Source organism: Calliphora vicina, chromosome 3, assembly GCF_958450345.1.
Source record: "Calliphora vicina chromosome 3, idCalVici1.1, whole genome shotgun sequence".
Classification (NCBI taxonomy): domain Eukaryota; kingdom Metazoa; phylum Arthropoda; class Insecta; order Diptera; family Calliphoridae; genus Calliphora; species Calliphora vicina.
This window is the reverse complement of record NC_088782.1, coordinates 37,385,818-37,412,987: the sequence shown is the minus strand read 5'-3', so window position 1 is coordinate 37,412,987 and position 27,170 is coordinate 37,385,818. Positions and strand designations below refer to the sequence as shown.

At 32.2% G+C, this 27,170-nt stretch overlaps 1 protein-coding gene across 6 annotated transcripts in view; it reads right to left on the bottom strand.

The window, feature by feature from the left end:
- The window catches only part of msn (serine/threonine-protein kinase msn), a 159,953-nt gene extending 136,570 nt beyond the window's left edge, over positions 1-23,383 (bottom strand). For all 6 annotated transcript variants that reach the window (XM_065504414.1, XM_065504417.1, XM_065504418.1 and 3 more), the window contains exons 1-2: positions 23,149-23,383; positions 22,258-22,556 (exon numbers count right to left, since the gene is read on the bottom strand). In XM_065504414.1, coding sequence (XP_065360486.1) covers positions 22,258-22,326 — 69 coding nt within the window. In that variant the 5' untranslated portion in view covers positions 22,327-22,556; positions 23,149-23,383. The remainder of the gene's footprint in view (positions 1-22,257; positions 22,557-23,148) is intronic.
- Between the last annotated feature and the right edge of the window lie 3,787 nt (positions 23,384-27,170).

Genomic DNA, 27,170 nt, shown 5'->3' with positions numbered 1-27,170 from the left:
AGAAAAACAGTTTTTAAAAAAGTCTATTTTGAAAAAAGTCACTTTTATGATGAACTTCAGGCGACGAATTTGGAAAAATATGGAGTTGCACACGTAACCCACTATATACGAATGGTAGTCCAATGGGTCCTAAATGCGACTGCATAAGTCGAATTTCTGAAATAATTTTGGAATTTGAGAAAAACAGTTTTTAAAAAAAGTCTATTTTGAAAAAAGTCACTTTTATGATGAACTTCAGGCGACGAATTTGGAAAAATATGGAGTTGCACACGTAACCCACTATATACGAATGGTAGTCCAATGGGTCCTAAATGCGACTGCATAAGTCGAATTTCTGAAATAATTTTGGAATTTGAGAAAAACAGTTTTTAAAAAAAGTCTATTTTGAAAAAAGTCACTTTTATGATGAACTTCAGGCGACGAATTTGGAAAAATATGGAGTTGCACACGTAACCCACTATATACGAATGGTAGTCCAATGGGTCCTAAATGCGACTGCATAAGTCGAATTTCTGAAATAATTTTGGAATTTGAGAAAAACAGTTTTTAAAAAAAGTCTATTTTGAAAAAAGTCACTTTTATGATGAACTTCAGGCGACGAATTTGGAAAAATATGGAGTTGCACACGTAACCCACTATATACGAATGGTAGTCCAATGGGTCCTAAATGCGACTGCATAAGTCGAATTTCTGAAATAATTTTGGAATTTGAGAAAAACAGTTTTTAAAAAAGTCTATTTTGAAAAAAGTCACTTTTATGATGAACTTCAGGCGACGAATTTGGAAAAATATGGAGTTGCACACGTAACCCACTATATACGAATGGTAGTCCAATGGGTCCTAAATGCGACTGCATAAGTCGAATTTCTGAAATAATTTTGGAATTTGAGAAAAACAGTTTTTAAAAAAGTCTATTTTGAAAAAAGTCACTTTTATGATGAACTTCAGGCGACGAATTTGGAAAAATATGGAGTTGCACACGTAACCCACTATATACGAATGGTAGTCCAATGGGTCCTAAATGCGACTGCATAAGTCGAATTTCTGAAATAATTTTGGAATTTGAGAAAAACAGTTTTTAAAAAAAGTCTATTTTGAAAAAAGTCACTTTTATGATGAACTTCAGGCGACGAATTTGGAAAAATATGGAGTTGCACACGTAACCCACTATATACGAATGGTAGTCCAATGGGTCCTAAATGCGACTGCATAAGTCGAATTTCTGAAATAATTTTGGAATTTGAGAAAAACAGTTTTTAAAAAAAGTCTATTTTGAAAAAAGTCACTTTTATGATGAACTTCAGGCGACGAATTTGGAAAAATATGGAGTTGCACACGTAACCCACTATATACGAATGGTAGTCCAATGGGTCCTAAATGCGACTGCATAAGTCGAATTTCTGAAATAATTTTGGAATTTGAGAAAAACAGTTTTTAAAAAAGTCTATTTTGAAAAAAGTCACTTTTATGATGAACTTCAGGCGACGAATTTGGAAAAATATGGAGTTGCACACGTAACCCACTATATACGAATGGTAGTCCAATGGGTCCTAAATGCGACTGCATAAGTCTGTTTTTCTCAAATTCCAAAATTATTTCAGAAATTCGACTTATGCAGTCGCATTTAGGACCCATTGGACTACCATTCGTATATAGTGGGTTACGTGTGCAACTCCATATTTTTCCAAATTCGTCGCCTGAAGTTCATCATAAAAGTGACTTTTTTCAAAATAGACTTTTTTTAAAAACTGTTTTTCTCAAATTCCAAAATTATTTCAGAAATTCGACTTATGCAGTCGCATTTAGGACCCATTGGACTACCATTCGTATATAGTGGGTTACGTGTGCAACTCCATATTTTTCCAAATTCGTCGCCTGAAGTTCATCATAAAAGTGACTTTTTTCAAAATAGACTTTTTTTAAAAACTGTTTTTCTCAAATTCCAAAATTATTTCAGAAATTCGACTTATGCAGTCGCATTTAGGACCCATTGGACTACCATTCGTATATAGTGGGTTACGTGTGCAACTCCATATTTTTCCAAATTCGTCGCCTGAAGTTCATCATAAAAGTGACTTTTTTCAAAATAGACTTTTTTTAAAAACTGTTTTTCTCAAATTCCAAAATTATTTCAGAAATTCGACTTATGCAGTCGCATTTAGGACCCATTGGACTACCATTCGTATATAGTGGGTTACGTGTGCAACTCCATATTTTTCCAAATTCGTCGCCTGAAGTTCATCATAAAAGTGACTTTTTTCAAAATAGACTTTTTTAAAAACTGTTTTTCTCAAATTCCAAAATTATTTCAGAAATTCGACTTATGCAGTCGCATTTAGGACCCATTGGACTACCATTCGTATATAGTGGGTTACGTGTGCAACTCCATATTTTTCCAAATTCGTCGCCTGAAGTTCATCATAAAAGTGACTTTTTTCAAAATAGACTTTTTTTAAAAACTGTTTTTCTCAAATTCCAAAATTATTTCAGAAATTCGACTTATGCAGTCGCATTTAGGACCCATTGGACTACCATTCGTATATAGTGGGTTACGTGTGCAACTCCATATTTTTCCAAATTCGTCGCCTGAAGTTCATCATAAAAGTGACTTTTTTCAAAATAGACTTTTTTTAAAAACTGTTTTTCTCAAATTCCAAAATTATTTCAGAAATTCGACTTATGCAGTCGCATTTAGGACCCATTGGACTACCATTCGTATATAGTGGGTTACGTGTGCAACTCCATATTTTTCCAAATTCGTCGCCTGAAGTTCATCATAAAAGTGACTTTTTTCAAAATATACTTTTTTTAAAAACTGTTTTTCTCAAATTCCAAAATTATTTCAGAAATTCGACTTATGCAGTCGCATTTAGGACCCATTGGACTACCATTCGTATATAGTGGGTTACGTGTGCAACTCCATATTTTTCCAAATTCGTCGCCTGAAGTTCATCATAAAAGTGACTTTTTTCAAAATAGACTTTTTTAAAAACTGTTTTTCTCAAATTCCAAAATTATTTCAGAAATTCGACTTATGCAGTCGCATTTAGGACCCATTGGACTACCATTCGTATATAGTGGGTTACGTGTGCAACTCCATATTTTTCCAAATTCGTCGCCTGAAGTTCATCATAAAAGTGACTTTTTTCAAAATAGACTTTTTTTAAAAACTGTTTTTCTCAAATTCCAAAATTATTTCAGAAATTCGACTTATGCAGTCGCATTTAGGACCCATTGGACTACCATTCGTATATAGTGGGTTACGTGTGCAACTCCATATTTTTCCAAATTCGTCGCCTGAACTTCATCATAAAAGTGACTTTTTTCAAAATACACTTTTTTTAAAAACTGTTTTTCTCAAATTCCAAAATTATTTCAGAAATTCGACTTATGCAGTCGCATTTAGGACCCATTGGACTACCATTCGTATATAGTGGGTTACGTGTGCAACTCCATATTTTTCCAAATTCGTCGCCTGAACTTCATCATAAAAGTGACTTTTTTCAAATTGTCTTTTTTAATATTATTATAAAAGAAACATCTGAAATAGTTTTTTTTAATTTTTTATATTTCTGAAATTGTTTCTGAAATTATTTCTGATACCTATTTCAGACGTATTTTTGTATTATAATTCAGTTATCAAGACTGTTAAGTGATTAACAGTGCTCTGTTGACTGTAAAATGAGCAATGTTAAAAAATGTGGTTTTTGTCTGTGCTAGTTAAATACGAATTTATCTTCACACACATAAAAAAATATTTATTACCAAACCCTTAACATACATATTTATTCAGTTAAATATAGAGCACCTACTTGCACAGTGGAAAAAATAAATAATAAATGAAATAAAAAAAAAAACATAAAAGTGAATAAGTCAATTGGTTACTTTATACATCCCAGGTAATCTAGCGTGAAGTCAATTGTCACCTAAGTGTCTCTAAGTAATCTAGAGTGTAGCCACTTTAAACTTTTTGCACTTTACCCACCAGAAGTAATCTATTAAGGAGTTGTAGGAAGAAGGTTTGTTTACATACAATCGTTTATTGGACTGTCTATGAGATGTGATTTTGACTGAGCTCAATTAGCACTTACAGTGACTGACAATACAATAGAATCACAACATATGAATTCAATTAAAGCGGTAAAACTACAAAATTTGATTTCAAAATTTAAAATTTGTTCATTATATATTAATGCTCATAACGTAAACAATAAATAGAAAAAAATAAAATAAAAAATAACACATTCTTATGTTAAAAACGATGTCAAATCTAAAAGACTAAATAAAATATGCGACATTCAAATAGAATCAATCAGTCTTAAAATTATTAAAAATAAAAAATCATCATAAGAATTCGTTGGTTTCTTAATATATTGTTGCATATCAATTATTTATAATAACAGCATCAAATCTGTTGGGTATTGAATTTAACAAACTTTCGCATGTAGATCGGGAAATTGCATACCATATTTCCTGAATTTTCTGCCAAAGTTCATCCTTGTTTTTCAATTTTTCAGGTCCGAGTTTGTCTTTTACTGTTTTCCATAGGATTTAAGTCTGGTTATTGAGACGGCCATTCCATAACATGAATTTTTTTATATAAAAACCATTTTTTTGGCAAGACCTGACGTGTGCTTTGGGTCATTATCTTGCTGGAAGAGCCATTTTACATACAAGTGCTAATACATAGAAAAGTATCCCCATATAATAATATTTCCCCAACCATGTTTAAACGTTTTTGGTTTTTGCCATTTTTTGGACGTCTAACCCATGTCTTATCATCACTACCAATTAAATTAATGGTCGTTTCGTCCGTCCACAACACATTTTGCCAGTTTTTTATGTTTTCTGGCCCACACCAATCCTTATGATTGCTCCTGGTTTTAAATGAAATATTGATAGTGATTCTATTGTAATGTCCGTCACTGTATATCTCTTAAAATAACTGGTTATGTAGCTGATCAAGTAGCCAGTTAGGTAGCTAGTGAGGTGACTGACTCTATGTAACCGGTATTTGAATCCAATGTGTTGTCTACTTTGGACCAGCTATTGGACGGTCTCATTGTAAGCCAAAAGGGTCAATTGGACCAATGCTTAAGACATGCAAGTGTTAAAATACCTATTCACTGAGCAAGTTATGTAACTAGTTGTCACCCTAAATAATAGTTAAAATCACTAGTTCGGTACAGTCTCCTAGAACTGTTGGTTACCGCAGTTCAGTACTGTTACTATCCAACATTTGACCAAATGTTTTAAAAAGAATATCTCCTTAGGTTTTTTTTATATATATTCACAAATTCTAATATTCCAACCCACTGTTCTTCATTACTAAATTGCTAAACTTTATTTGTTCTTGTTATTTCTGCTCCCATTGTTGTGTTATCATAAAATTTTTAGGTGATTTTTTTGGTACCAAAAATACCTATAAATGTCGCACTTCTTGTTTACCCAAGTACTACAAAGTGTAGGGAAAAAAAGCTTTTTATTGTTTGTCTGCCAAAGTATTATTAAATAGATAAAAAACAATAAAAACTTATTTTGAAGTTATATATTTTGTTTATTTTATTATTATTATTTGTTTGGTTATGTTTAACAATTTTAGCGTTTATTTTCGGCTTGATTGAATTCCTTATCAAATGTTGTTGCACACTCGACGCCATATATAAATTTGTTCATTGTATTCTTTTTTTTTTAACTGCAAATGATGAAGTAATATTCTGTTGAGTATATCTTCTATTTGATGAAGAGATAAACATATTTAGATAGCATTATTTCTAAAGAAACAAAGTTTTAACATTCTAAAAGAGTTGCGTTAGGTGATGGAATATTAATTTCAATTGGAATTTCAGCATTTCATTGCTGTCACATGCTAATACTTTTGTTAATTGTTAATCAGTTAGAATCTCAAAACGGATATTTTAAAGCTTAAGAAATGTTAGAAATCATAGTTATATTTGTCTTTTGTTTCCAGAAATTCAATCTTTTTATGTCAATATTTGTCACAAAAGATGATTATGTTTTTAAAAATCTGCCCATGATGAATAAAAATTCAAGCATTTGAAAAACTATTCCAAGTTTTTTATTCATTCTGAACAAGACTGCTCCAAAATATGAGGTTTTACCATATCTTTATCTTTAGAAGATAAAGAATGTTTATTTACATCAAAAGGAGGTATTGAGATCTTTAAAAGACGCTCATTTGCCTCGACATGTGTGAGATTTTTAGATATTGTCTTTGTGAAGAAAAATCGTATTTTGTTGGATCTCAGTATCAGCATAATAGAAGGAATTGCATATCAGTGCATCGTTCAGACAGAGTTTCTGACAATCAAGCGAGTTGCTGGTTGGCATAGAACGTAGAGTTCTTATTTTGATAGACGAACAGTCTTGAGTATGAAGACTGCATTTGACTTATGTCTTAACGATGCTGTTGAGCAATTGAACGACAATGTTATCCCTAAAGATGCAGGGAAATGTAAACGCAATTCATCGTAAACTTCGTCATAAATGAAAAACATTTGGAGCTCAATTAATTATAGTACTGGTTCACACACGTCAAGTTTACTTGAGTTTATAGAAGAGAAAAGAATAACCTCTCCTCTCTCTTCTATAAATTCAAGCCATGCTCACAACATTCAAGATCGCATCTATCTCAAATGAATTTAGAAAATCAGGAATCATAGAGACAAAAAACTTAGAGAGTTAATCGCAAGACAGTTGTTGAGTAAAACAAAAAAATAAAGTTCTATTTAAATGTTTGTTTTGGTGAACATGTTCAGATCAGAACATGTTCAGATCAGCATGAAGTTCACAAAACCTGCACTGTTCATTTTCAAAATTACCTTAAATAAATTGGTGATCTTAAACCACAGTGTCCGTTGAATAATCCATTAAGTATTCTCAAGTCACCCATACCGGGCGAAAGCAACGACTGGGATCTACGCATGTGTGTGAAGTTAAATACGCCGAGTTAAATATGTTTCGACGTAATTCGTTACGTCCTTACGAATTTGCAAATATCTCCCGCGTATTTGGGACATATTTAGCAAATATGTCTGCTTTTGTGAGAATCCTCAAAGGGTAGTGAACCCTTTAGACTGTCTTAAGCCTTGTAAATTACCCTAAAATCGAGCAAATTCCGATTCAACCCAAGAACGAATACGTTACATAGTACATCCACGTGGGAGAACGGTCCAAGACCTATTAACGAGAGTCGGGCAGCCCTATTAGCCAGACAATCATTTCATTCCCAGCATGGCCAGGTATCCTGCCATGTCCAGCAGTCCATAACAACATCCTTTACGAGCGACAGCAACAATTGAGATCTACGTTTGGACAGAGTAATGAACCGTTTAGACTGACTAAGTCCTGGTAAATTACCCCAAAATCGGGCAAATTCCGATTCAACTCAAGAAGGAATACGTTACATAGTGCATCCACGTAGGATGTCAAGGAACGGTTCAGGAACTATGATCGAGAATCGAACGGCCTATTGGCCAGACATTCAGCACAATCAATTCATTACCAGCAGTCCATAACAACATCAGACATCACTTCATAAGTCTCTAAGGGCAGCATGGTTATGCGACATAACAAATATCGTAGTATTCCTTAATATCATTCTTAAACATTTATTAGAGAATATAAGGATTGCGTAAATCTCCGCCTGAAATATTGGTGGGAATGTATCCATTGGGATATTCCTTTGAAAATTGGGCAGATAAATACCAGCCCCAGTGTCACCATTAGTCTGTTTCGGTAAACCACACTTGATCGGCATTATCCTGCCACCATGTCTGATTTATCCACTCATCCCTTTCTGGTGTAAGGACCCTAAACTTCGCATGTAACACCAAAGTTGCTGACATATAGCCTGATACTGCAATGATCCTAGTCATTCCCAAAGATGCCTAGAATACGAATGTGCCCAACCACCCGACATTACACCGGATATTCTGGTAATCTGCATGCACTCCTATAGGATTCCTCCATTATCCATATATGTAAGAGTGGGATGTGTACGACTGCACCCAGAGCATGAGTGGGGCAGGTCCTCATGGACACATTAATATAAATATAGATGATTTTCAAGTAATGATCTCGTAGTCATCTGTTCCACTTTATTCCACCTCATCACTGTAATAAAATACCAGTAAATCATTTTCGGTTGTAACCCCCAAGGCAGGCATATTGCTTTTTGATAGTGCAGGATAGGTGACAATTCCAAGTAAGGGTCCTATCAAGTGTAACCCCAAGATATTTTACCTATTTAGAAAACCCTATAGGTGAACCATTCAGGCTCTATGAGTCTAATAACTCTCCGTTTGGTAAATGGCTGGGTTGTGGGTTAACCCTATTTCCAAGCACCGAATGGTGGTTATATTCAGAGCAGTCACCATCCTATACGATATCGTTACGTCATCCCACCCATTAATAGAAATTATTAAGTCGTCTTGGTAAACATATGTGCGGAATCCAAAGTTGTTAAGTTCTTCCAGTAGTTCATCGACAACCAGAGTCCATCTTGTGGACATCCCCTAGTTGTTTAAATTATGGTTATAAAATCGAGGTTCTTGAGGGTTTTAGCTTATAACTCAGCAATTAACTGATCCAAATTGCTAATTTTATCAGGGGGTTTGGAAATACCTACAACACACAGATAGGTAGATAGATATCTATCGATTCCCCTATCCATAAAGCTCTTTTATATTTATACTTTAAAGGGTTGGAAATGTTTATTGTAGAAATTACACAGGTATGCAACTATTACAACATTGAAAATAATTTCTTTTATGGCAATTACTTTAAAACAATTATTGGCTAAAATTATTATAAAGGTAACAATGAAAATACGACAATAATTATTATTAGAAATTGTTGTATGTTGTCGTTGCCGTTGTTGCCGTGGCAGTACGTTGTAAAGTAAAGTAACAATTTAATTTTAAATTGTAAACAATGGTAGATTTATGTCATTATTCAAGTAAAGTTTCCCAACCGTTTTGGGTAACTGTTCCCAACTAGTGATTTATAGTTACGACTGGTTACAGAATTAGCAATGCAACTAGGTATTTTAACATGTTCGAAACCTAGACGAAACCTAAATAGATTTCTAAGGCTAAACTGCGGATTACAAGAGGAAACTTAATCATAATACCCGCTCCCGAATAGTTAAATTCTGGTGGGCTACTTTCCACAGTTTAGTACAAATAATGTTTATAGTCACTACACTTTAGATTACGAAGAGACAGTAAAATGCGAATTATCTACCCTTTAGATTACCTCAGATAAATAAAGTAACCAATTTACATATCTTTGTATTAAAAAGAACACGTATGTTTAAAATTACCCAAAAATATATAAATTGATGACAGCTAAGAAAAGGGATACTATTTGTACAAATAAAGTTTAAGGTCACTACACTCTAGATTACTTAGAGACACTAAAGGGACAATTGGCTATACGATATATTACCTGGGATGTATAAAGTAACCACTTGAATTCACTTTTGCAAATTACTCAAAAAATATATAGATTGCAGTCAGCCTAAGTCAGTACTAAGACTTGACTTACTAAAAGAGTTACATTAACTACTTGTAAAACTGCTGGGTTGTTGGAGTTAATAGAGTGTTTGTATGACTGGTTGATGGTTTGTTTGGTGCGACTGCAAGCCGTCGACCGTCTCACCAATTGACTAATTCGCTGACTAGTTGCTTGCATGTAAATACGTTTAATGTTTAGCACACAAACACAACATGTACTACCTAATATGAGTTTAACTATTACAAACCACTTCAAACATGAAAATAAAAATCTATATTTCTCTAACGCTACGTTCGTCTGTCTGCCTGCTAGTCTATGTGGGCAGAAAATTCGAATATTTAAATAGACTTACGTATAGGTTTTGTTAATTTTGTTTTAAAAAAAAAGCAACACAATTTGTTAAAGTGTTTATTAGTTTTTTCACTTTGAATGTATCTCTATTCTATTGTTGATATTTAACATACGAATACAGCCATAGAAAGACAACAAAAATCAATTCACTGCTAAAAGTGTTGGGTTTCTTTTGGGGGCAAAGGAAGTGGAAGTTATAGGAGACAGCAGTTTTGTAGTTATGAAGTCATGTATGTTTGTAGTTAGTTAACAAATGCAAATGCATTACGACGAAATAATAAATAAAAGATTTGAAATTAGTAAATAGTAATAATAAACCGTTAGTCATGTATAATTTACAAAAAATACTCGTAAATAAAAAAAAATAATGTTAGTAAAGCCAAAGGGAAGAGTTGCCAGTTTTGGGTAAAAATTTAACACATTACCGCTCTCTTTCCCCTTATAAGCAGAACTATTTAATGGCCGGTGTTTAGCTCAATGATAGTTGGAGATGAAAAAACTGGAGGATTGGAAACTTATAAACTCATTGAGCCAAAACAAAATATGAATATTTTGTTACTCAGAATAATTTAATTTGGATATGCAAAGAAAGGAATAGGAAAATAAAACAAAGGAATTCCATTCCAATCTATAGGTCACTGGTTCAAATCCGGTTCGAAGGACCACAAATGTTTAGCTTAAAAGCTGGGTGATGGGGAAAAGGGCTTCTCACCTTTTTGTTAGCTATGACCTTTTCGCATCTTTCACACAACATATGGATTCCGAGTCAAAAGAACTGCTCAGCTTTAGAGGCCAAGAACAAATCAAGTCAATATCCTGTACTCTGTTCTAAAGTGCAGCATATCCCAGAGAGAGAGTTCTGCCTCGATCGAAACAAATAGTTGGCGGACGGTCCAAAGTTTGTACTATAAAGCGGGTGAGGCAAAACTTCCCAACCACATCTTTCTAAATAATTTTTTCGAGGTATTGCAACATGTGGCCGAGTGTTGTCATGATGGAATATTACAATTTCATGTATGCCCGCATATTCTTGGCGTTTTTCGGTCATTGTTCGCTTCAAACAGGCTCCCTGTAATGGTCTGGCTAGATTTCAGCAGCTCATAATAGATAGGACACTCTTGGTACCACCGAATACAGAGCATTTTCTTAGCGCCATGGATAATTGACTTTGGTGTTGTTGTTGTAACAGCAGCATAAACAATTTTTTCAATATTCAATCAGGGGCTTCTGCATGTTGTTCAAGTCCAAGGAGTTGTGCTACTTCGAATGGATGAGTCCATAAATCCGTAGGGCGTAGTGAAGTAGGGTGGTCTGCACAGTTGCAGAATCTTCTCGGTGTCTGCTATCGGTTTTTGGGCGACCTTCAAGTACGACATTCATTCGGTATCCTGCTATCGCGGAATTAATGGCGTCTCTGTACATGTCGTCCAAAGCTGCGGCGATCAAATGGATCCTGCCTCTGCTCTCCTCGTATTTGCGTAGGTCCTGTCTGACATGCCTCGGCGTAGACTCCAACTGTGTGATGTTGAGCTTTTAATGACTTCTCCGGTGATATCCCAGAAGGAACTGTTGCGTCAACATGATGTTGACCTTGACCGGTAGAACCTTGGTTTCTTCGTGAAGGTGATGTTCGGAGGTAATTTAAAGGAGCCTGAGAAAGTCATTGACAACTTTGAATATATTTCTTCACTGATATCAGAAAGCGACTTTACAGGAGCAGCATAGTTGGTCAGTGGTCAATCCTCTTGTAGGTAAGTCCCCTTTTACAATGCAGAAATTGAAAGGCAGACATTTTTCTCATTCTCTTTTGAACTTGCCTAAACCTTTTACAACCGCGAAATTAATAGACAGACAGAAATCTGTCGTTTCCTTTTTTCTTTCTTTTTCGTTGTTGATGCGTATGAATATTTGCATTGTGAAATGCATTTAAACATTGATGTGAGAAAAATGATATGAAGCAACAACATGAAAATTGCGAAGAGTGGAGAAGAGAAACAAAAAATGTCTAGTACAGATGTCGTGTACTACACAATCTAGCTCTTCAACCCCCCGCCAACAATCTTCGTCTGTCTGCCTTTCAATTTCTGCATTGTAAAAGGGGACTAACTACCGCAAGTACTGCCGGCTAGTGCCTTGAGGACCTTGTTCCTATTGCGCAGTTTGTGCATGATTGATGAGGCGGTAAAATGAGCATTTGGTTTCGATTAGGCTGGTTGGTTGGGCTTCATATACGATCTCTTACGTTTCGGGTTATGGTAATATATCCATTTATCATCGCAAGTAATGACTCGGTACAAAAACATTTTCATTTATAGAGTTCAAGCAGCATTTCCTACATAAAAAAAATTGTCTTTCAAGGTCTCTTGGTTACAATCGAATGGTACCCAATTCCCCTGCTTTTGGCTAAATCCTGCTGCTCGCAAACGCTTTGAAATTGCTGCTTGAGTAGCTCACAATGATTTTGCAAGCTCTTGTTGAGTTTGACAACAATCTTCATGGAGTAAAGCCTACAATTCTTGGTCTTCAAACTTATTTGGGCCTTCGGTGTCAAAATCACCACTTCTCGCACATTGAAACGGATGAAATACATTCATCATAAGCTTTGGTGAGCAATCGGTTTGCTTTAGCCGCCCTTTTTTTCGTGTAAAACTTTTCTTTCAACCAAAAAGAGGCATAATTTTCATACACTGGGAATGAAGAAGATCTAATGTGCAAAGCGTATTCTTTTTAGCAGCGGGAACTTCAAATTTACAGCATTGTTATCTGTGACAGCTGATTTGACAGTTCTTGGTTGTTTTGAACAACATTTTGAAAATCAGATTTATATAACTTTGATAATAGGAAATGTGTTGAAAAACTTTCTTTTCAACTTTAAAATTTTTGTATTTAAATCCGGTTAATATTTATTGTTAAATATAGTTATTTTTTAACATTTTCACTTATAACTATTTTTGTAACTTTAATCCATTTCTATAATACCTGCATCCCCTCAATTTTCTCTTTTTTCTTTTCTGATATTACAAATTATAAACTCCCATTTCAAATATTTAATGTTAATTATTTCCTCATTTACTGAACAAATTTCACCCAAAATAATTAATTAGGCAATCCTTAAAGTGATTACTTTTTATGAGCTTTTCAGTTTTTTTCTCGCTTTTTCTTCATTTTTGTATCATTATGTATTTTTATTTTTAATGATATGAGTTTTTTTTATTAAATAAGGCCTTCTTAGCGTTTAAGTATAAAAGAAAAGGTGTGGTCACAAAAAAATTTTATTTTTTTCCTTTAAAGCAAAAGTGATTTTATACAAAAAATATAAACGAAAATGAAAAGAAATAAAACTTCGAAAAAAAACACAAAAATAAAAGAATAAAAAATCGATAATGTAAACATATATTTTTGTTTTATTTTGACTGACAATTGCCTGGACATAAAACACACAAACAACAACAACAAAAGCTTCATTGACAAATTCACTTTCAATGCACATCGTCATCTACCATCCCCCCCTCATTCAACTCTACTTATTCATGAACAAACACGTTCACTAACTCATCTTATGTTGCCACAAAACAGGGATGGAAAGATGAGTTTTTGATAAAGATTTTTTATGAAAAAAATCAATTTTTCTTGAAAAACTTTTTCTAACGAAAAAATATTTTGTATGAAAAAAGTTTTTTGTTAATTTATTTTTTGTAAAAAACTGGACTTTGTCAAAAATCAAGAAATATTGCGGGATTGCTGGCGTATCTTTTGAACCCATTTCTAGGGGGTAGGGTCATACATGACAAATATTTGACGAAAAAGACGTAACCACTAAATAAAATATATTTGAATACTTTTATTTATTTGAAAACATTCTTTTACTTAGGATGATTTAAAACCAAAAATTTAGTTTTATTTTATTTGATGCTGTTTGATCTTACAAAATACTTGTAAGAGTAAACACGTCAAAAAATTTGTAGTAAAAAGTGGTTACGATTTGTACGGTTCAGAAGTGGTTATTTTAACACAGAAAACAAAGATCGCCCAGGCCAGCCAAACAAGTTTGCAAACCAAGAATTGGAAGCATAACTCCATGAAGATTGTTGTCAAACTCAAAAAATAGACTTTTTTTAAAAACAGTTTTTCTCAAATTCCAAAATTATTTCAGAAATTCGACTTCCACAGTTGCATTTAGAACCCTTTGGAATACCCTCCCTATACAGTGTGTTACGTGTGCAATTCCATATTTTTCCAAAATCATTGCCTGAAGTTCATCATAAAAGTTGCTTTTACAAATTTGACTTTTTTTTAAAAACAGTTTTTCTCAAATCCCAAATAATTTTAGAAATTCGACTTTTACAGTTGCACTTAGAACCCTTTGGACTACCCTCCCTATATAGTGTGTTACGTGTGCAATTCCATATTTTTTCCAAAATCGTCGGTGAAGTTCATTATAAAAGTTACTTTTACAAAATTGATTTTTTTTTTTTAAACTTTTTTTTCTCAAATCCCAAATTATTTTAGAAATTCGACTTTTACAGTTGCACTTAGAACCCTTTGGACTACCCTCCCTATACAGTGTGTTACGTGTGCAATTCCATATTTTTCCAAAATCATTGCCTGAATTTCATCATAAAAGTTACTTTTACAAAATTCATTTTTTTTTTTAACTTTTTTTCTCAAATTCCAAAATTATTTTAGAAATTCCACTTCTACAGTTGCATTTAGGACCCTTTTGACTACCCTCCCTATATAGTGTGTTACGTGTGCAATTCCATATTTTTCCAAAATCATTCATCATGAGAGTTCATCATAAAAGTGACTTTTTCAAAATTGATTTTTTTTTAAAACTTTTTTTCTCAAATTCCAAAATTATTTTAGAAATTCCACTTCTACAGTCGCATTCAGGACCCTTTGGACTACCCTCTCTATATAGTGTGTTACGTGTGCAATTCCATATTTTTCCAAAATCATTGCCTGAAGTTCATCATAAAAGTGATTTTTTCCAAATTTACTTTTTTTAAAAACAGTTTTTCTCAAATTCCAAAATTATTTCAGAAATTCGACTTTTGCAGTTTCATTTAGGACCCTTTGGACTACCCTCCCTATATAGTGTGTTACGTGTGCAATTCCATATTTATCCAAAATCGTCGCCTGAAGTTCATCATAAAAGTTACTTTTTACAAAATTGGTTTTTTTTTAAAACTGTTTTTCTCAAATTCCAAAATTATTTCAGAAATTCGACTTCCACAGTTGCATTTAGAACCCTGTGGACTACCCTCCCTATATAGTGTGTTACGTGTGCAATTCCATATTTTTCCAAAATCATTGCCTGAAGTTCATCATAAAAGTGACTTTTTCAAAATTGTATTTTTTTCTTTTCTCAAATTCCAAAATTATTTCAGAAATTCGACATATGCAGTCGTATTATATTTTTTTTTACCAAATTTTATTTTTCACCAGTTTTTTTTTTAAATTTTTAAAAAAAGAAAAATTTTTTTTTCTTAAAATTGTTTTTAATATTTATCGGTTTTATGTTTATATGTTTAAAATCAAAACAATTGCATTTTTGCTTTAATCAGTTCAGTTTTTTATAAAAAGTAAGAAAAAATAATTCAAAACCTAAAACAGACACCCCATTACAAGGTGTTTTGTGGAGTGGGATGGTTAGTTTACTAACCACAGTTGCGGTTGATATTAAAAATAATTATGATACAAATTTTCGTAGCGTATAAATTTCTTTGAAATCTAATCATTTTGTTTAAATTTTCTGAGTAAACAAACGATATAGCAAAGTAACTCTGAATTCGATGAACAATAAACACTCTGTGCTTTTTTTATTGAAAGCGTGAAAGTCTCTTAAAAAAACTGCGGTTTACAATATTTTCAAATTATATATTAATCTAACCAGAGCTCGCTGACGCCAAAGTTTTTTAAAAAAAACAATAACCGATGACTTCAAAAAGTGTAATTGTTTAGCAAAATGCGAATAGATTCCAATAAACAATGTTTTAAAGACTATAGAAAAGGTGGTTAGTAAAGTGACCACTAAACCGCAAATAGTTAAATAATACTTTAGATATTTTTGACCCTCTTCAAGTTATAATAGACAATGCTCTCCTTCTCCACTCTCATTTTTGCGTTCGACTGAAAAACATTCATTAACTTTTTTAATTAATTGATAGAAAATGAGAAGATAATTGTAAGCAGATCTTAAATTTTAAGGTATTTCCACCTTCAAGTGATCAGATTTGGGATCAAAATAATTCCTAATACTCAATACTAAACTTAATTTTATTTTATAATTTATCAGTAACAAACATATTTTTGGACTCAGCTATATTAACAAAACATTACAATTCCAATGAATTTCCCATCGCTGATTAAAAAAAAAAATTATCTCACATTTGTATTCTCTCCCTTAAATTTAAATCTTTTAAAACTCTTAACAACATGTTATAGAAATATTTATTTATTCTCACTAGTAAATTATTCGAAATTTAATACAAAATCAAACAATAAATCCAACATTTGTCAGTTATTATATTAGCAAATCCCTTTTATCATATTAAAATTTTTATATTATAAATGCAATTTGTTTATTTGCTATACATTTTGTTCTTGATCTTCTTTTCTTTATATTTTATTATATTATTTTACCCCACCGGCCGGTCACATAATTGTCTGGCTTATTTTGTTGCCACTTTTTTTATATTCAGTTCTCCTTCTTTTCATTCATTTTCTTCTGCGCCTTGTTCGTTTTACTTAAGCTTATTGTTGCGGTTATTGTTTTGTTGTTAGAGCTGTTTACTTTTGTTTGGCAAGCAACAAAAACAACAACAACAAGAAGAAGGAAAGCAAAAACATCTCATATTTCATTAAAACGATTCTTTTTCCTCTATGACCTGTAAACACCCCATTTGGATATACAGATATGTACAAATAGAAACACATGCTTCTATACATAGGACTACACATACCAGTAGAAGAAAATCATGTTTCAACCTTTTAGAAAATTTCCTGTTATTTTTATTTTACACCCCCCATCACTACATACCACCATTCAACCAACCAACCACTCTCTAATAACCAGCGGGAGAAATATTGTTAGGGCTTCACTTTGTAGGCCTAAATAACTATTTAGATCCAATATTAATTACAATCTGCCTTCTTTCAGAACATGTTCTAGAGAAAGACTTTGCCCAGGCCATCGTCGTCAATAGGTCAACTTCTTTTGTCCTGAATTAGATGATATAGACACCAACGATATGTGGTTTCAAGAGCATGGCGCTACGTAACACAAAGCTTATTCTGCCCAAGCGATTTGTGGGCATGGTCATGTCAAGTGGAGGTGATATGAATTGGCCACCGAGATTGTGCTGTTTAACCCCGTTAGACTTTTCTTCTGCAAATAAGCCACAAACAACAGCGGCCCTTAAAGGCAACATAACCTATGCTTATCCTGCACGAGGGATTTGTGGGCATGGCCATCGAGTTCGTGCTATTTGGCTTTTTTGCAGAAGAAAATTCAACAAACAACAGCGGCCCATAAAGCCAACATAACCTATAACATCGTTCAAATTCAGCTTCATTTATATGCCAGAGCAGAGATCTGCGCCGACTAAATTTCCCGGCGGCGGCTGACTCCAACAAAGTTAGGGTTCGGCTAAAAGCCGATTGTCAGCCAACTAATGAATAGCTACTCAAATTCTAAATAACAAAAAATTTAAAAAGTAAAATTCCGAAAATTACTAAGGAACTTTTATCAGAAACGGCGGCTATTATCAAGCCGAACAAATTTCGGCTTTTAAAATTTATCGGCGTCTTTGTGCCAGAGTCATGGGAAATTGTATATTTCGGATGCACGCCATCCAGCGAAGCTTTGTCGGACATTTCCACGATGTTATTAGCAAAATTTTCCTAAATAAACCTCTTTTTTAAAGCATTAGCAGGCAGGTTACATTACAAGCCTTCAAAGGAAGTCTTTCTAGTAGGGCTTCTATTAGCGCTCTAGCATACGAGTAGTAGTTGTTGCATTGAGGCTGAGTGCAATAATTTCTGCAAAATAAGGCCTTTAGGAAGGCCTCTTTACTGCTACTTTTATTTCGTTAAGAAATTATGAGGAGTTGTATTAACATTGCATGTGAATGGATGTGCAAGTGTACTGGCGAGTGAGAGTATTTATGTATTTTCTGTTGTTTGTGGTGCTTTAAAGAGATTAAAGTTTTATGTTGTCATTGTTTTAAATTAAATTCTTTTTGAAAAATAACCTCCCTCCTATGTGTTAAATATGTGTAATCGATTTTAATAAATATTTGTTGTTTTAAAGCAGAAATTAAAAAAAGTATTTAGTAATATCTCCTCAACATTTTGAGGAGATTAGTAAAGTAAGGGTTTTGTCCATTTTAAAAATAGCCTAATGTTATTTTAATTACTTTCAACAACTGTCCAGTCACACTATTTTGTTGTTAGTCTAACAATTTAGCTGGTTATTAGTGAATTAAAATTTACTTTTACAGTTACATATTACTTTAAGCATGTTAGGCACGTCCAGCCCAAATACCAAACGGTAAAGACATGAAATTGGGATTCCCTATTTAGATCCACTTTGAAATTCGAAGGTTTAGGGGTTATAAATGGGTAAATTCGTTAACCTCATAACTTATTAAAGATATCAAAAACATTCAAAATTTCTATTTATCTACTTAAGAAATTAGTAGACATTTGTTTGGTACTTTTTTGAAATTGAAGCCCTTGGGGGGAAAGGAAATTTCCCTCGATTTGGCTTATTAGCCGGCCTTCACATACGATCTCTTACACTTCCGTTTATGGTAATGGGTGTTTTTTTTAACGATTCGTTGAAAATATGATTTTCTTTTATAGAGTTCAGGCTTGAGTTGAGACATACAAAATCGTCTTTCAAGGTCTCTCATCTTCAATTCGTATGTTACTCAATTGCAGTGCATTTGGATGAATCATACTTCTTGCAAATGTTTTGAAATTGCAGATTGAGTAGATCCCACAGATTGGGCGATCTTTGTCTTCCGCTTCAAAGTCATAACTTCAGTTTTGAGGACGTGTGACGTATGAGCGACAACCTTTTGCACCAAACATAACAAGAGTAAAGCTCTCATCTGTACATAAAACATTCTTCCACTTTTGGACTGGCCAATTTATATGTCCCTTTGCGAACTTCATGCGCTTAAAGATATGTTTTTCGTTTAAAAGAGGGGCCTTTCTTAAACTGCACGCTTTTAAATTATGTTCTCTAAGACATGTGTGAACTGCTTGTGCTGTCTCGGTTATATTTAGCCCAATCATGAATAAAAAATTCCCCGGGAAGTTTTTCACATTGAATTTGAATAGGAAAAACCCGCAAGAGTGCCTCAAGTCATGCATTACAAAACACCAATTATCTCAAAAAGTAATTATAGTTTTTTTTTTTTAATTTAACGGAGATTTTAGTTACAGATTTGTTAAGATTTTTCGCGAAGGTCGAAATGCATGCTGACTTTTAGTTTTTGTTCTGTCTGAACAAATTTTGTGTGTGATTTTTTTTTTTTTAAATCAAAGTTGCCCGATCTATTCGAAATATTTTTTTAAAAGGTAAGATATTCTTCTTTCAGTCTATGCATTTGTAAATGTTAAATAATTAACAAAAACTGTGTTGAGAATGCAAAAACTCAAGGCACTGTTGCGGCTAAATTTATCGGCATGTTATATTTCATAGTTTTTTACTTTTTTGTTATATAAAAAAATGATAGGAATGACAGATGATCAACCTTGACTCATGATCAGTTGGTACTCCATAAGAAGATCCACAGCCAGGAAGTTCAAAAGTTGGCGAAACATCCAGTTAATGACGTCCGTTATGACAATATCGGTTCATATTAGACAAAAAAGGTGGAAGAGAACGCAAACACAGTGTGTTTGCTCAAAATGCGATCTTCATTTATGCTTCTCAAAGGCCAAAAATAGTTTTTATGAGTATCATCGTACAAAGTAAAAAATATTTTCTTACTTTTTGTATCTTTTTCATTAGTTTTTCAATAAAATCGTAATTAAAATTTACTTCTTATTGTTTTTTAAACCTAAACCGGCAACAGTGCCCTGAGGCACTCTTCACCTTTTTGCACCTAGTTCCAAAATATAATTTGCAAATTAGTTTCTGGTGGCTGTTCTGAGTTTGTTGGGTCGCAATTACCCTAACATAACTTAATCGACAACCTTTTTTTAGCTTTTTAAAGTTTGTGGGTTAGAGGGTTAAGGTCCCTTTTTTAGTTCGTCTGCAGCTTTGAAAAGATCTTTTTTGCTCTCGCGGATCAGACTTTTGGCGACCTCGCGAATCGTTTTCTTCCACGACTTTCAGCCTTTTCTTTGTAATTAATTGCGTTGTGAATCATTTTGTTAGAACACCCAACCAATCGAGCAACTTCTCTATAAGACTTCTCTATTAGTTTTTTGATTATTTTGCGTTTTTCCGCTCTGTTGTGTTTTCCACGACCCATTTTATTTAAAATACATAGTTTGCTTTTCATTAAAGTTTATGATCGAAATAATAAAAATTAAAGTAAAATCTTTTAAATTCGTGCTTTCCATTAAAACAATTTTGCGAAACATAACTGTTTTTTTAAACAAGTAAGAGAGCTATATTCGGCTGTGCCGAATCTTATATACCCTTCACCAAATTATACTTCAAAATAAAAATTTTAAATATTTTTAAGTAAACAAAATTAATTTTTTTTTCCAAAGTAGTTTTTTAATTTTTTGGGAAATTTTTTTTTTCGAATTGTTTTTTAATTTTTTTTTTTAAATTTTAAAAAATGTTTTTTGTTTTTTAATTTTTTTTTTTTTTTTAAATTCGGGTTAAAAAATTTGTTTTTCCGATTTTGACCCATTGTAGGTCTAACTTACTATGGTCGCAAAGGTCTTTGAAATATCTATCATTAGATATCCATATTGTCTATATTAATGACTTAGTAATCCAGATAGAGGTCATAGGCTGGTTTTTTCCTTATATCTCAGCAATTTGTGGACCGATTTTCTCGATTTTAAATAGCAACCGAGCCGGAAGAAGTCCAGAGATATTGATGTATTGATTTGGGGGCTTAGGACATGGCTTAATCGACTACGCTATCTATAAGGATCCAGAATATATATACTTTATAGGGTCGGAAAATTATATTGTGGAAATTACGAAGGTGAATTTTTACTAAAAAATTTGTTGAAACATGGGAGAATTTAATTTTTATGACAATTCATAATTTGTCAATTTAAACCCTCAAATATTTAATGTTCTGACCTTTTTATTTTTCATATTAAATAACATATTTTGGAAAAACTGATGCCAATCACAAAACTATTTTAAATTTGCAATCTTTGAATTAGATCTATAATGACTTTACAGATGTACATAACTATTATACCTATTTCATGGGTTATAATTGTTTTTCCCAATTGAATATTCCCGCATGAATGTATTTCCCAAAAAGTAGGTAAAATTGTGTATCTAATAGGATTCAGGAAGTAGGAAAAAACATACCCATCTAAGCATACTGTATTTTCTATATACCTGCATATTGCTACCCATATTAACTTATGACCTTAAACTAATAATCCTTGTTATTGAAGTTCAATATTAATATTATAAAGAAATTCATAGAAATAATTATAAATCCAACAACTTTATTAATAAATTCCTGTCAGATTTTAAACTAAAAGACAACCTAAACAGGTTTAAATTCAATTTAAAACTACCCACACTATAAAAAAAACATTCATTAAGTAGTTTTTCTACTTTAATTCAAAGAAATTCCTTTCCATGCACTGAAAATTGCATGCAAATGAGATTTACATAGGGATTTGGCAACTCTAAATAACACAAAGAAGCACAAAGAGGGCGTAGAACCCCAACATCATCGCACAAAATATACAACAAAAAAACACAAACACAAAAACGCACACAGAAAAATCCCAAAAGAAAATGAAACAGAGAGAAAACATAAAAACAACAAAACACACAAACACCAACACTCACAGATACGGCAAACTACTCTCATACATAGAACCAGAAAAAAAACACACAAAAACAACACACCGCTAGAAGAGCAGCAAGCAGCAAAGAAAGAAATAACACGACGAAGAAAGAAGACAAGTTAACAAAGGAAATTTTGATGAATGGAAGTCATATCAATTTTCTTGTTAATTTTTGATTTCTAATTACATATTTTCTTGTTCCCCCATATTTTATGTTTTCGTTTTTGTTGTTGTTGTTTTAAGATATGATTAATGCAAATGGTTAAATTTAATTTGTAAGGAGCTAGATAGAGTAAAGTATTTAATTTAAATTGTTGTAAAAAAACAGAAAAAATAATAAATTACCCTTAAAGCAGCTAAATCGATATCATCCAATGAACAATTCACCGAGGCAAGTTGCTGCTGGTGCGCCATTTTGATTTGCTATTTTTTGTTACTTTAATTTTTTGCCTTTTTAACACAAAAAAGTTCAAAAAAATCTTTGTAAATTGTTATTATTTATTTCTTCTCCACCTCTCACTTATTAACACTTTTTTTTGTATTTATTTTAATTATTGGCATAAATTGGATGCTGTATAAATTATTTCTTTAGATTTTGTTTAGTGTATTCATTTATACACATTATTTATGCACATTCACTAAAACTGCAAAAAGAAATAGATAAAAAAACAATAAATAAAAGTTTTTTAAGTTAAAAAAATTAAAAAATAAAATCTATAATCCCTTAACAAACATTGAATTTTTTGCACTTTAAACAAATTCTTTTTAAATATTCTGCACTTTTTTTCATCTTCAACACTTTATATTTTATCTCCTCTTGCTTTTGCTACTCTTTTTTATCTTTGTTTTTCTTTTCCTTTAGAACTACTGGATGTTCAGCATAATAAAAGGGTTGTTCCCTCTCATGTGTTCCTTTATTTTTTACTTTTTTTAAATTTTAATTTAATTACATTATTTTTTAACAACAAGTTAAATAACTTGATGTTTTTAACCGGCCGTTCTTTTAAATTATTAAAACTTTTCTCTTAATTTGTTATTTTCTTTCTAGCTTTTCTTTATCTTTTTTTTCAATTGGTAGATAACTGAAAATTTTGCCAAAAGAACTTAGCAGAGGAGTAATAGAGAGCTATTAAGAAAAAAATTCTCCGTTCTGTGATTTTTTCTTTTATTATTTTTCCCGTCACGTCACTTTATTTGGAAGACGATTGGACTGACACACACTCACAAAAACTTCACCTTTTATTTGTTGTTAATACTTATTTTTCACTCTACCAAACACATATTTTCCTATTGGCGAAATATTTATTTAAATATATTTTCAATAAAATAATTGGTTTCTATTTGATTTTCTTGTGTAAAAGAAAAATTAAGTTTCAAGTTGAATTTTTTTTCTTTCTAGTAAAATTTATTTTAACTTGACTTCCACGCCCGACTTTTTCTTTTCCACATCGCGAGCTCAACTGATTGTGTGTGTGAGAAACTGAAATACACACAGTTAGTTATTTTAGCTAAAAACCACCCAGAGTTGCAAAAAAAAGTAGTAGTAGAAATAATACGGTTCATCCGGCTTACATCAAACTTAATACACACACCTTGTATTTCTTATGGGTTTGTTAGGTTTGAAGACCCCTCATTTCTCACTTCAAAAAAACTAATATAAAAAATAGTTTTGCTCATGTTGCTGCTTAAATGATCCAAAAGGTCGAATAAAATTTAATATTACTCTGTTTTTACAACTGTTCTGTGGTAATGTTGGTCATTATGACGGCACTACCAACATAAAATTATTCAATAACACACAGTTGCTTAAAGAGGTATAGAATTAAGACAGGAATATTTTTATAAGTTAATAAACTAATATTAAATTCTTAATAACATAATTATTATTAGAATATACATACATATGAATATAATAATAAATTTGTATTCTATTTATTTATTTAAAAATTGTTTAAAAAAAATCGTTACAAGTAGTTACAGAGTTGATTGATTGTGTGCTAGAAAAATATGTTACCAACACTAAATTTTGAAAAACCAATTACTGGAACGTAACGTTAACGTTGTGTGGCAAAAGGCAAAATTAGTTTGAAAGTTTCGTTCCGTAACGAATCAGCTGTTTTGTGTTTTGCTTATGCGAAGTTGTATTGAGAAAGGGTTAGCCGATCGTAATGTATCCTTAAAGGAACAGCTGGTCGTTTTTGTTGTGCGTGAAGTACTTAGGGCAGTTATATTTATAAAATGTAACGTAACTGTAACGCCTCAACCTGTTAGAAACTGAATTTCGTTTTGTTTCTTACTTGACAACTGCTAACAGCATTGATTTTCAAAAGCAATTAAATTGCTAAAATACTTATTTTTTGTAAAATAGCATACAATATTGGTTTTATATTCAACTTTCAACCGCTAAAAAATAATTTGTGTGGATTTGTATATTGTTACGTTTTAACCTTTTCAAAACGTTTGTTTATTTCCTTTAAATAAACTGGATACTTTTGATTGCAAATAAAAGCCGTTTAGTAGTTTAAAAATTGTAACAACTCTTTGTTTATTTAAAATGTACAACAACCACAGAATTAAATAGTCACTCAGTGTTTTTTATACACGTTTATTAATTCGCAGAAATACGGACACTTTATAATGTACACGAATTCACTTGAAAAATACAGCACACTTTAAGGCACTCAGTTGATGTTTATTCGAATAGCGTCTCTGATAAACTCTCTCACGACTGCAACCTCTGTCACTATTTGTAACACTGCCATCTGCACCCTAGATTTCTCTTTAACTGTCTAGAGGTTTCTAATACATACGCCATCTGTGGTGTACTTTCTACAATGATCTTTAACTGAATATTCGAATTCGAATATACGGTCGCAGCAAACAGCGTTGCCAACTTACGATCAATGGTCAACTGAAAGCTTTTATTCAATGTTAATAATGCCCACAGATATGTTAAAGTTTGGGCACTGCTATTTGAAAGCATTAGGCTACTTTTAAATCAGCCATTAAATCGTTATATTTGAATTCAAGTACAATTTCGTAACAATATCAAATTCTAGTTACACATTTTTAATGTGCTATAATCACACTAAAGTGTTAAGTTAAGTCATTACGGTTACATTCCATCAACAGTCGGCTAACCCAGCCTTAAGGGTCTAATTAGTTTGTGTTTTTAATAAAATCCGCTTTCGGTTTTGTCATTCTAAAAACTAAATTTTAATTCAATACAATTCGTACTAAAATAAAAAAGTTTAATGAATTTAAAAAAAATAAATGCAATTCCGAACATTTTCCGTCAGTCTATAAATGATAAGAGAACTATTTGAACTAAGTTTGAATAATCTTCCATTTATAGTTCTACAGATAATTAGAAATATGTAACTATTTTCTTTCTTTGTATACTCACCTCACATTTTTCCAATCCCTCGCATTTTTGGTCAAACCTCAAACAGTGATAAGAAATTGAATCGTGTAAAGTTTGAAGACTTTCACTATTATATGAAAGTATTCGAAATTTCTATTTACTTTGTGTGGAAGGTACCACGCCCACTAATACAATTCTGATTATTTTAAAAAGTTTATTAATATTATATATTAATTATTAACTACGTATGGGAGGTGCCAAACCCACAAATCTAATCCCGACCATTTTCGGATAAACAATGTAATGTAATGTATAATCCAAATGATAAGAGAGCTTTTCAAACAAAGTTTGAAGAATTTCGTAATAATATTTCTCAAGATATTTAGAAATAACTATATAATTTGTATGGGAGGTGACTTACCCCTGTTTCGATCCTTCCCATTCCTGGTTAAAAAAAATGGTTTTAATCTACGTGAGCCAGAGTTTAAAATCCGAAAAACAGTTCCTCAACCTTTAAATTATTTATATTTTTTTCATGCAGTAGAATCATGAACCATCAGAAAAACAGTTCCTCCACCTTTAATTTTTTTTCTGGCAGCAGAGTCATGAACCATCAAGTTTTCAGTTATGCAGGTTAAACAGTTTTGTCGGCAACACCGGTATGCAGTTAATATATTTAAAAGATAACGCAGTTATACGGTTGAGTCGATTATAACGTTTCTCACCACAGATAATGCAGGTTTATCAATACAATGTTATTTTCGTCTGCGCAATTCTGGTGTTGGTAATGGAGTTTCTTTCAAATAACGATTTTTGTGGTTTCTTTCAAAACGGTTTTTCTAAGAGAACTAAAAACCAAACACACTTTTTTCTTAATTTTGTTTTTCTCTAAAAACATGATTTTTTCTTTTTAAAAAAACGTTCTGGAAAAAAATTGCAATAAAAAACAGTTATCCGTCTGTCTTTGCTGACGCTAGCTACCATAGTTTGTTTCGTCGGTATAAAATAAAAACATGCATGCCGCGCAATAAATAAATCAATTGCAGCAACAGAGTTTCTTTTTTTGCAAACTATGTATTTGAGAATTAAGAACGATTCACTTTTTATCCGTATAAAAAACAAAAAACACAAACAAGTAGCAGTCAAAGCTGGAACCGAATAAATGTTGAGTGGAATGAAAGAAGAACATTGAGTGGATAAAAATGGGGACTACCCACGATGGTAAAATTGGACTATAAAGGACCTACGATTGAAGCCCAAATTGGACTACATAGGAACTATGACTGATGCTGAAATTGTACTAAATAAGAACCTTTAGTTAAAGCTAAAATTGGACTACATAAGGACCTATGATTGATTCTGAAATTGGACTAAATAAGAATATTCGGTTAAAGCTAAAATTGGACTAAAATGGTCTATGAAAAAATTGGATTATAAATGACCTACGATTGATGCTAAAATTGGACTATGAAGGACCTACAATTGAAGCTAAAATTTACTTATAAATGATCTACGATTGTAGCATAATTGTACTACTTAAAAACCTACGATTGAAGCTAATATTGACTTATAAATGACCTACGATTGAAGCAAAAATTGGACTATAAAATACCTATGATTAAAGCAAAATTGTACTACATACTTAAAGGCCTTCGATTGAAGCTAATATTGGACTATATAAGGAGATACGATTGAAATTGAGCTATATAAGGAGCTGCGATTGAAGCTAAAATTTTAACATAAAGAACCTACGATTGAAGCTAAAATAGGACTATGTAAAGACTAAAATATTGTATTTGTATAAGAATAGGAGTGGCTACTTAATTGTTTGTTTTGTAAATTTGAGAGTAACTAATAAAATTACTATACAATTATATTTTCATTTGCGTAAATT